At 43.8% G+C, this 12,235-nt stretch overlaps 1 protein-coding gene across 2 annotated transcripts in view; it reads right to left on the bottom strand.

Annotated features, from left to right (window-relative positions):
• The window catches only part of DCBLD2 (discoidin, CUB and LCCL domain containing 2), a 106,750-nt gene that overhangs the window by 75,717 nt on the left and 18,798 nt on the right, over window positions 1-12,235 (bottom strand). For both annotated transcript variants that reach the window (XM_066347485.1, XM_066347486.1), the window contains exon 2: window positions 7,510-7,737. In XM_066347485.1, coding sequence (XP_066203582.1) covers window positions 7,510-7,737 — 228 coding nt within the window. The remainder of the gene's footprint in view (window positions 1-7,509; window positions 7,738-12,235) is intronic.

Raw genomic sequence — 12,235 nt, 5'->3', positions numbered from 1 at the left:
GACTGTCAGGGGTGGAGCACAGGGACAGAGGCCGCAGTCAGGCTTCAGCGACTGTCAGGGGTGGAGCACAGGGACAGAGGCCGCAGTCAGGCTTCAGCGACTGTCAGGGGTGGAGCACAGGGACAGAGGCCGCAGTCAGGCTTCAGCGACTGTCAGGGGTGGAGCACAGGGACAGAGGCCGCAGTCAGGCTTCAGCGACTGTCAGGGGTGGAGCACAGGGACAGAGGCCGCAGTCAGGCTTCAGCGACTGTCAGGGGTGGAGCACAGGGACAGAGGCCGCAGTCAGGCTTCAGCGACTGTCAGGGGTGGAGCACAGGGACAAAGGCCGCAGTCAGGCCTGCTCTCTTTTCCAGCCGCATCACTTTGCACGATTAGTGATGGAAGCACATGGCAGAAAGTCACTTCTGAGTTCACAGCCTATAGAAGGTGTCCTCAGGTTATGCCAGTCTTGACATACAATGTCTCGAGTTTACAATGCTCACTCCCATAAAAACTTAAAGAATTGAGTCATGAGTGTCTTGGCTTATGCCGTCAGATCGTACTCACGGACTAAATGGGTGAGCTGGTTTGACTGCGTGTGGCGGAAGAATCCGCAGTAACGCCGCACGAGTCCAGGAGTTGGTGTCCCCCAGTACACTTACCTATACCATTCTGGACTGTTAAAAGCACAAGTGTTCTGCTTGTGTTGCTTTGCTTGGCAATTTTTTGGCCCTTATCAGGCTCCTGAGTGAAAATCAGAGTCCTCAGATGGTAGTGTTTTGAAGAAAAGGAAAGCCATCACGATGGAAGTGATATTAGACATTGTAAAGAGATCAGAAAAAGGAGACTCGGCGACGAACATCGGCCACATACTAGGCCTTAGCCGCTCTACTGTAGCAACAATTATCAAGGATAAAGACTGTGTCCCAGAGCATGTAAAGGGATCAGCCCCTCTGAAGTCCACTGTGATTATACAAAGTGGCATAATGACTGAGATGGAAAGATTGCTAGTTTTGTGGCTGGAAGACCAGCCATCAGCAGCATACATCAGTTAGGATAGGTAAGTGACTTAGGCTAGGATATGTTTCAACTTCCACCAAAATTCAGATTACATCACTGTCATAGAAGTGGAATTGTGTCGTAACCCGAGGATCTCCTGTATAAGGCTGTGACTATTTCCCTGGGGGTGATTTTCCCGTTCACTCACGCACCACCGTGAAAAGCAGTGTTCCCCTGCCTGTTCCCTCGCCTGCCTCTGTGAGAATCCAATGAAAGGGAATGGACCGGCAGCTTTAGGCTCCGCCTGCCTCTGTGAGAATCCAATGAAAGGGAATGGACCGGCAGCTTTAGGCTCCGCCTGCCTCTGTGAGAATCCAATGACAGGGAATGGACCGGCAGCTTTAGGCTCCGCCTGCCTCTGTGAGAATCCAATTACAGGGAATGGACCGGCAGCTTTAGGCTCCGCCTGCCTCTATGAGAATCCAATGACAGGGAATGGACCGGCAGCTTTAGGCTCCGTGGTTCTTCCGTGGTCTGCCAGAATCCAGTGTGACGCTTTGGCGTCCACCTCCTACCTTACACCTTCAATTTGTAAAAAATGTAACATCTATGAAGTACGATGGAATGAGGCATGCCTATACAGACTTTGGGGTTGATATAATTTATTTCGCTAGCTCCTTTATCTCCTGTAAACTGCTATGGGTTTGATGATATTGTAGTTTAGTTTTCTTCACTGTTGTTTCAGGATTGCTCAGATGGTACTGTTTCCTCTCTACTGCATCACCTCAGGAGACCTTTGATATCCACGTGCCTTCTGTTAGCGTTAGAGTAATAAGAGTTTCTAGATCCTCAGGTATTTGAGTTCCGAAAAGCTTACCCAATACCACATAGTCATGGCAATGTGCACACAGTGATCAAGCTACCAGGTTAATCAAGATTAGACTGAGAGGCAGCAAAGGTTATCAGTTAGCAGTCACGGAACTCAGGGCAGGAATTGTCCCTTTGATAGATAAGAGGCCAAAAAGTAGAGAAGAGAGGAAGGATTTGACTATATACAGATGGAGAGGAGGCCAGAGGATAAACAAGATACTTAAAAGAACAAGATACCGGGTTCCACTTACAGTTCTACAAGACATTTCACAAACTTATACCAATAAATGTTCTTCATTTTGTGATGTTAGTTCACCAAAACATCCTTACAAAATTTTCCACCTATTTGCTTAAGAGAAAGATGCTTATCTCTAAGCCAAAGGTTCCTAACTTGGATACAGAAGTAGATTATCCCAGAAACATTTAAAATACTAAAGCATGGTCCCACCAAATCAATTATAATTCAAGGGGAGGATCAGGTATATAGATTACTTAAAAGTCTTTCCAGGATCCCGGGTAAGTGGACAGTCCAGCTGCTGCCTCCCAGGACCAAATGGGAGTTATAATTAAATTTAAGAACAGTCATCCTGAAAAGCAACTCAGGACCCAATGAAGAGGAAATCTCATAACTAAGAAGTCACAGAAGAAGCCACAGAGAGAGGCAGAGGACAGGCAGAGACACAACAAGCGGTGCCAAAGGGCGGCAGCCGAGGTCCCAGAGGGACATGTCAGCAGTGGGGGAGGCTAGCCCTGAGCCGTGTGAGTTCTAAGCCCCGGGCCGGACACCCCAACCGAGAGCAACAGAGCCCAGAAGAATGCCCGCAGAGAATCAGGTGGTGAAAAGAGGCAAGGTTTCTGTCTGTCAAGAAGAGAGCATTCACAGACACAGGCACCCTCTTAAAAGGAAACACAGAAAATGTCATTCACAGCCACTTACCCTGGGCTCCGTGGAAGGAGGGCTGAGTAGACTAGGGAGAGGAGAGTGGGAGACTGGCAGCCCCGGGGAGAGGCAGAGTGGGGAACGGCCACCGGAAGCCCTGTGCTGAATCCTTCTCCAATACCACAGCCACCATCCTTCTGGGGTGGAGCAATCCACTCCTCCTGCATCAGCCTGGGGGAAAGCAACTGCCTCCCCCCGGGAGTCTCTCTTATCCCACCCTGTGGAGATCAGGCCCCGATAAAAAGCAAGCAGCCTTGGCCAGAGAGCAGGGGCTTGAAAAGACTCAAGGGGGACATGGACTCGGTTGTCTAGCATTGAGGCCAGAGCTAGCCCCCCATGTTCCCGAGAATCTGCCTGACCAATCTGCTTTACAGGAGATTCAGTACAAACTGTCTGGACCGGTGGCAGACCAAATCACTGGGTTTCTGAGAGCACAGCCACTGGATTGCTGGTGGCCACACCCAACTGAAGTCTGAGAGAAAACAGAGGACACACAGACACCTGGGGCCCCGGGGTGCGAGCTACTCCCACCACCTTTCCTGACGCCTGACCGCCCGGCCTCTAGCCTGCCTCTACCAGAGGTTTTGTTCAGGGGTTCAGCCTAAAGAGCAGCCAGCAGATATGGTCAGCAGGAGGCGAGAATCCGTGCAATTCCTATGAAAATACCAATGGCGTACTTCACAAATCTAGAATACATATTCTAAAAACTGTATACGGAACCAAAAAAGAACCGAACAGCGTCAGCAATCTTGAAAAGGAAGAACAAAGTGGGAGGCACCACACTTCCTGATACCAAGTTATACTACAAGGCCATTGCACTCAAAACAGCTGTTACGGTCAATTAATATTTGACACAGACGGCAAGAATACACAATAGAGTAAATACAGTCTCTTTAATAGCTGTTGGGAAAACAGGACAGGTAAATGCAAATAAATGAAACTAGACCACCAATTTACACCATTCACAAAAATAAACTCAAAATAGATTAAAAAGGAGTTAAATGTAAGTCATGAAATGATAAAAATCCTAGAAAAAAAAAATAGGCAGTAGATTCTCAGACAGCTCTTAAAGCAATATATTTGCCAATCTTTCTCCTTAGGCAAGTGAAATAAAGGACAAAATAAACAATGGGACTATATCAAACCAAAAAGCTTTTGCACAGCTAAAGACACCATTACCCATATAAAGACAACCCATTCTATGGGAGAACATAGAGTTCGCCAATACATCTTATAAGGGTTTAATATACAAAATTTATAAAAAACTTATAAAACAACACCAGGAAGACAAATAATCCAATTAGAAATGGGCCAAGACCTGAATAGAATCTTCTCCAAAAAAGGACATACAGATGGCCAGTGGCCATACGGAGAAATGTTCAATGTCACTAACTGCCAGAGAAATGCAATTTAAAATCTCAATGAATATCACCTCACACCTATCAGAATGGCTTTCTTTAACAAATCAACAAACAACAAGAATTGGGGAGGGTGTGGAGAAAAGGGAACCCTCCTGCACTGCTGGTGGGAATGCAGACTGGTGCAGCCACTAGGGAAAACAGTATGGAGATTCCTCAAGAAATTAGAACTGGAACCGCCTTATGACTCAGCTATCCCACTTCTAGGGATATATCCTATACAGTGCCAGGCATCCCCAAACTATGGCCCGCGGGCCACATGCAGCCCCCTCAGACCATTTATCCGGCCCCCTGCCACACTTCCAGAAGGGGCACCTCTTTCATTGGTGGTCAGTGAGAGGAGCACTGTATGTGGCGGCCCTCCAACAGTCTGAGGGACAGTGAATTGGACCCCTGTGTAAAAAGTTTGGGGACCCCTGTATAGCGTATGTGTGTATATATATGTATACATATATATATAACATACATATATAGTGTATACAGGCCAATACGCTAATTCAAAAGAAGATAGGCATCCTATGTTCACTGCAGCATTATTTAGAATAGCCAAGATCTGGACATACCCCAACTGTCTATTAGTGGACAAATGGATAAAAAAAAACACTGTGGTACATTTACACAATGGAATACTATGCAGCCATTATAGAGAGAAGGAAATCTTACCTTTTCTGACAGCATGCATGGACCTGAAAATTATTATGCTAAATGAAATAAGCCAGGCAGAGATAGACAAACACCATATGATCTCGCTTATATGTGGAATCTAATGAACACAATAAACTGAGGAACAAAATAGAAACAGAGGCGGGGTCACAGGGAACAGATGGACAGCTGTCAGAGGAAAAGGGGAAGAGGGTTCTGGACCAAAGAAGGTGAAGGGATTAGCCAAAACCACACATACATAACACAGATACAGACAACAGGGCAGCTGCAGCCAGAGGGAGAGGGGGAGGGGTGGAGGTGGGGGGAGGAGGGGCACAGGGGGGAAATGGTGGAGAGAGACTTTGTGTGGGTGATTGGGGACATGATGCAGTGTGGAGAGGGTGTTATACGGAGTGGGACACTTGAAACCATGTCAACACAATAAGTTAAAAATAAATAAAATTGGCCCCGGCCGGTTGGCTCAGCGGTAGAGCGTCGGCCTGGCATGCAGGGGACCCGGGTTCGATTCCCGGCCAGGGCACATAGGAGAGGCGCCCATTTGCTTCTCCACCCCCCCTCCTTCCTCTCTGTCTCTCTCTTCCCCTCCCGCAGCCAAGGCTCCGTTGGAGCAAAGATGGCCTGGGCGCTGGGGATGGCTCCTTGGCCTCTGCCCCAGGCGCTAGAGTGGCTCTGGTTGCAACAGAGCGACACCCCGGAGGGGCAGAGCATCGCCCCTTGGTGGGCAGAGCATCACCCCTGGTGGGCGTGCCAGGTGGATCCCGGTCGGGCGCATGCGGGAGTCTGTCTGACTGTCTCTCCCCATTTCCAGCTTCAGAAAAATACATAAATACATAAATAAATAAATAAATAAATAAATAAATAAATAAATAAATAAATAAAATTAACAGAAGTCTTTCCAGGTGATCTTAATAAAACATCAGAATGGTTAACTCTTTCATGGACTGGTATGGGTCCGCAGACCAGTGCTTGAAAACCACTGGTCTAAGCCTGACCAGTGATGGCATAGTATATACAGTGTTGACTTGGAATGTTGAGGCCCCCAATTTGAAACTCCGAGTTTGCCAGTTGGAGCATGGGCATGCCAGCTTGAGCACGGGATCGTCAACATGATCCCAAGGTCGCTGGCTTGAGCAAGAGGTCAGTGGCTAGGCATGGGCTACCTCCCTCCCAGGCAAGGCACATAATAAGTAGCAATCAATGATCATCTAGACCAGTGGTAGTCAACCTGGTCCCTACTGCCCACTAACGGGTATTCCAGCTTTCATGGTGGGCAGTAGCGGAGCAACCAAAATATAAATAAAAAGATAGATTTAACTATAGTAAGTTGTTTTATAAAGATTTATTCTGCCAAACAGCATGAAAATCTGACATAAAGTACTTGGTAAGTAATTATTATTATATGCTTTAACTTGCTGTAACTCTGCTTTATAAATTTTATAAAGTAAAGTTACTTCCCTTCTTTATAAATCACCATTACTATGGAACCAGTGGGCGGTTAGAAAATTTTACTACTAACAGAGATACAAAAGTGGGTGGTAGGTATAAAAAGATTGAGTACCCCTGGGTAGTTTGGTTGCTCCGCTACTGCCCACCATGAAAGCTGGAATACCCGCTAGTGGGCGGTAGGGACCAGGTTGACTACCACTGGTAACCTAAGGACCAGGTCTATAGTATTATTTAAAAGTCTTTTTTTTTAAACTATGATCCTTTTTTTTTTTTTTTTTTTTTTTTACAGAGACAGAGAGAGAGTCAGAGAGGGATAGACAGACAGGAACGGAGAGAGATAAGAAGCATCAATCATTAGTTTTTCATTGCGACACCTTAGTTGTTCATTGATTGCTTTCTCATATGTGCCTTGACCAGGGGGCTCCAGCAGACCGAGTGTCCCCTTGCTCAAGCCAGTGACCTAGGGTCCAAGCTGGTGAGCTTTGCTCAAACCAGATGAGCCCATGCTCAAGCTGGCGACCTCAGGGTCTCGAACCTGGGTCCTCCGTGTCCCAGTCTGATGCTCTATCCACTGTGCCACTGCCTGGTCAGGCTCATTTAAAAGTCTTGGTGATTCTAGTATACAGCCATAATTGAGAACCACAGCCTTTAGTTAAAGGTAACAATAGCAGCTAACATTTACTAAACATATGTGTTGTATATTATGTTCTGTTCTAAGCATTTTACATGTAAGAATTCATTTCCTATTTTACAAGTGAGAAAACAGAGAGGTCAGATAACTTGCCCAGGGTCAAAGAGCAAGCTAACAGTACAGTTAGGATTAAATCTCAAGAAGTTTGGATCAAAAGCCCATGCCCTTAATGACCATGCCTCCTAAACATGAATTAACATGTATTCTTCAACTGCAAATAAAATTATAAAAACACAAACGAACAAAAAATGAGGTAACCTTTTCCTTAGAAATACTACAGTGGCTTTTGTTGCAAAGGTATGAACACTAGAAAAGTAAATAAACAGACAAGAATCTTCTCTTCCCAAAAGAGTTAAATTTGAGATTCCACACATGCTTTCAACAACTTCTCACTTCTCACATATTCATACAGCATAGTTACTCAATATTAAGCATCAAAAAAATCTGCTTTAGTTTTAAAACTCACGGCAATAATGAATTATATGTAGAAGAAAATTTCCTACCTATTTCAGTTCTGCTCATCCCAATTCCATTATAAATTCTCAAGTAATTAAAATGACAAGAATCAGAATCTTCAATGTCAAAGTCACCAAATTTGATGTGCACTCTCTCTCCCATCTTGACACGAATCTCCCATTCACAAACGGTGCTGTTGGGATAGGTCTGTGGGTAGTTTATGGACGTAAGGGTTCCACTTTCAGGGCCTAGCACAGTGTGTCCACATCCATCACCTTAAAAAAAGTCAAAGAACAATTAATTATTCTCATGTCTTTAACTTGTACTATAAATAACTAGAATTTTTTGAAGTTTTTAAAATATGCATTATGTCAGGTATTTTATACCACCCATACTTTCCTTACACAAGATAAAACAGACAGCACAGCTCTTAGCATATCTATGCACAGGACCTAGAGAAGCCAGGTTAGGTCAAAGTAATCAATGGGTATCTTTATAACTCATGAGGTCAAAGATTCTTTCAATCTGAATTGAAATAGACATAAAGATAATTTGGCCAAAAAAAAAAAGTATGTGTGTGTGTGTGTGTGTATATTTGTGTAAGTACTGAAATAAATATATATATATACATAATACACACACACGTCATAAATCTAATCTTTAAGAATATCAATTTATACTAAAGTAAATGTAAACTACAAAAATGATAGTATGTACCGTAATTAGCTTCATCCATTTATTTTCAAATATCACAAACCCTTTCTAAAATCTGTGAGGTGAATGACTTCTAAAAACACTTAATATATATTAAAGATTATGCAGTTACTGACCATATTACACACTGCAAGGCACTCCCTAAAAGTAATTATTTACTAAAGTTCAATTTTATATTCTACTGAAATTTGGCATTTAAATAATCCCTCTACAAAAGCCTCATTGCTTCCTTATAAAATGATGAGGAAAGGTTGCCAAATGTTTATTAAAAATTAAGAATATATTGGTAGCAGCATTATTCGCTTTAGACATTTATTCAGCAACTGAATATGGAAACTCGGGTTACTTGACATATTTTTTTTTTTGTATTTTTCTGAAGCTGGAAACGGGGAGGCAGTCAGACAGACTCCCGCATGATCCTGACCGGGATCCACCCCGCACGCCCACCAGGGGGCGATGCTCTGCCCCTCTGGGGCGTTGCTCTGTTGCAACCAGAGCCATTCTAGCGCCTGAGGCAGAGGCCACAGAGCCATCCCCAGCGTCCGGGCCATCTTTGCTCCAATGGAGCCTCAGCTGCGGGAGGGGAAGAGAGAGACAGAGAGGAAGGAGAGGGGGAGGGGTGGAGAAGCAGATGGGCACTTCTCCCGGGTGCCCTGGCCGGGAATCGAACCTGGGACTCCTGCACGCCAGGCCAACGCTCTACCGCTGAGCCAACCAGCCAGGGCCAAGGCTTAGCTTTCAATCAACATGAAACTTTACCTATCTCTTGCACCTGCTTTCAGACCACACACAAGAACTCGGCATAGCAGCTCAATAATATAATAATATGAATGCCATAAAATAAACATCTGAGTTTTTGTGTGATACATCCACTGATATTTTGCAAATATACAACTGAGAATGTGACACAACTCAGAGGATAAAAAATAACCACAAATTTTCCCTGAAACTATCATGAAAATACCTTGAATATCTCTGTTGGATATCATCTATTGAAAACACAGGCATATAAAAACCTTCACTGTGAAAATAAATTAATTGTAATATAAATAGCTTTTGAGCAATCGTTAACATTTTTCCTTAGAGAAATAAACAATTATCCTAAGATAGAGTTTCTAATATGAAACTAGTCTGAAATGTTCTCATATTGAAAAGATAGAAACATGCTTTCTGGAAGTGTTTCAATCTAAAAAGCAGCCACTGAATAAATAAAATAACTCAAAATACAGATGTATTTTCGTTAGTAAACAGAAACTAACACAGGTTTGGAAGTGATTGGAAGTGTAGCTGGATTTCAGAAAGCCAAGCATTTCCCCGTAACAGCTGAACTCTTGCCTTAGTGATGGCAGACTGCTGCACTTAATGTATTCCCATAGGCTGTTATTTAAGGGTGTGATTTTAAAATGAATTTCATAAAGTAAAGGCAGAGTGTTACTGTAGTCATTTTTTACGTCTTTATGTTCATATCTGCGTCTCAATAAATATACAAAACATTTCTTGCCCTCTCCTCCATAAAGCATAATTTCTACACAAGTTGACACAATAAATACTAACCGAGGAAAAGCAGGACTGTAGTGTGCATGCTGCTGAAGAAAACAATTAAAATGGAGCTTCTCTCCAGGATCTTGTGTAGGGGGAGGGCATGAACAGTCCACAAGTAAGGTGCCAAGAATGTTTTAAAATATGTGATGGAGTTCAGAGCTTCCTCCTCTCGCAAACAAAACGATATGCACCAGAAACTGAAGTTAAAAGAAAGTCTCAAAGCCACTGCGATGAACGAGTTTGAATGTTTCGTATTTCAGATTACTTGATAAATTTAACCTGACTAGATAAACAGGTTAGCTGCCCTGGCCAAACACCTACTGCCATGAGGTAGGTACATGCTTAAAATACCCTAGTTCGAAAGAGATCACAGGGCTTGTAAGTCAGTTTTGAAATGCTTTTCTCTGTTAGCTACATTGTGACCCTATACACTCAAGCATGTATAGGGTGGACCTCTCTATTAATGACTCACTAACGGGTCCCCACCTAGTACAGTCTGAAAAACATTGCACTAAGCATCCGCAGGTCATGTGGAGTTCTCAAATCAAAGACCTTGTCCTTTTATCTCCACATTAGAAAATGTGCTCCCTGTTTATTTTTACAGTTGTTGAAAGTAAAGCCTATTCTACTCTAAAATACTTAAAATATGACAAAATATTCTGAAGTAAAACTAAAATCTGGAAAATATTCTTTATCAACAAATCACCTTGTTTGTATGGAAAATAATACAATAATTAATATATAATAATACAAGAGTAAACTGTTTTGCATACTCTCAACTGCAAACCTACTTTGCCCTGCCCTGTACTTAGAGCAATGGTCTAAACTGAAGTAGGGGAGGCCCACACAGGAGTGATTTTACCTCCCATTTGGCAATGCCTGAAGATATTCTTGGTTATCACAACTAGAGGGGGTTGGGTGCTACTGGTATCTAGTGTGTAGAAGCCAGGGACGCTGCTAAAATATCTTACAATGCACAGGACAGCCCCTCAGCATAGAAACTGACCCATCATAAATATCAACAATGCGGAGGTTGAGAAGTGCAACTGCGAGCAAAGACGAGGCTATCTCCGACAGAAGGTTAGACTTCGCTCTTGGCTGGCTTTCATTTGGCCCAAGGGTGATGCTGTTCTATTTGCTGTGGGTACGACCCAGGGAATAGTTTCTCCTCAAAGGTCAGCAGCTATACTAAATTATGTTCCCACTTCCCGTTTTTAAAATAAGTAAATGAAATGCTTTCCTTTTAAGTTAAAGAAAAGAAAATCCCTTTTCATTAGTCGACAGCACTCAAATGACTATTTTTTCCCAACTCAGGAGCTCTTAACATGAGGGGGAAATGTTGCTAACAGGGTCATGAATAATAGTCCCTACATATTCTGCTTAGCTTCGTATACTGGAGAGAATAATGATCTGTGGCTCGGCTATATTACCTACTATTACTCACTGTCACAAAGCAGAATTGACAAAAAGGGCATAATTACTATGGAAACGTAGCTTTCAAAGTGGATCAGAGGGGCAATTCCAACACCATCGACTCTCTCCAGCTCCAGCATCACCACCACAGCCACACAGCCTCTCCTCCTCCCCCAAGATGGTCTGTCTCCACCAGGCTATCGCTAACCATAAAGGGTAAAATCCTGATCACGTAATTTCTAAATTTTTTTGCATTGGAGAAAAAAAACACTGGAATTCGATCCTACTGCTCCTTTGCTTGGCTGCAGATTTATCTAGGGGATTACTCACAGAACACGTGTTCACTTCCACTGAAGAGTATAAGGTCAGATGTGTTAAGCCAGATAGAAATTTTGATATTGTTCCAGAAAAAAAAAAATATTTTTTTACTTCTTAGCCCAAGAGAAAGCAAAAGGAACATTAAACAACATTTAAATGACAATGAATACAGATAAGAACACATGACTTATTTTAGGCTGCTTTAAATTTCGTATCAACTGGGGCTTTTTTCTTCTTCTTCTTCTTCTTTTTTTTTTGTATTTTTCTGAAGTTGGAAATGGGGAGGCAGTCAGACAGACTCCCGCATGCGCCCGACCGGGATCCACCTGGCACGCCCACCAGGGGGCGATACTCTGCCCACCAGGGGGCGATGCTCTGCCCATCCTGGGCGTCGCTCTGTCGTGACCAGAGCCACTCTAGCGCCTGGGACAGAGGCCAAGGAGCCATCCCCAGTGCCCAGGCCATCTTTTGCTCCAATGGAGCCTCGGCTGCGGGAGGGGAAGAGAGAGACAGAGAGGAAGGAGAGGGGGAGGGATGGAGAAGCAGATGGGCGCCTCTCCTGTGTGCCCTGGCCAGGAATCGAACCCGGGACTTCCGCACGCCAGGCCGACGCTCTACCACTGAGCCAACCGGCCAGGGCCCTCAACTGGGGCTTTTTTGATAAACGAGCTTATGATGCTGATTTCCTCTGATCCTCCAGGCACCCCCACGTATTAGTCACATTACTACTAACAAATCATATAAATTCTTGTTTAATTATATTAACACAAACACAGAACACCTTCT

Source organism: Saccopteryx leptura, chromosome 8 (genome assembly GCF_036850995.1).
Source record: "Saccopteryx leptura isolate mSacLep1 chromosome 8, mSacLep1_pri_phased_curated, whole genome shotgun sequence".
In the NCBI taxonomy this organism is placed as follows: Eukaryota; Metazoa; Chordata; class Mammalia; order Chiroptera; family Emballonuridae; genus Saccopteryx; species Saccopteryx leptura.
Note: the sequence above shows the minus strand (reverse complement) of the source record. Positions and strands in the feature narration are given on the sequence as shown.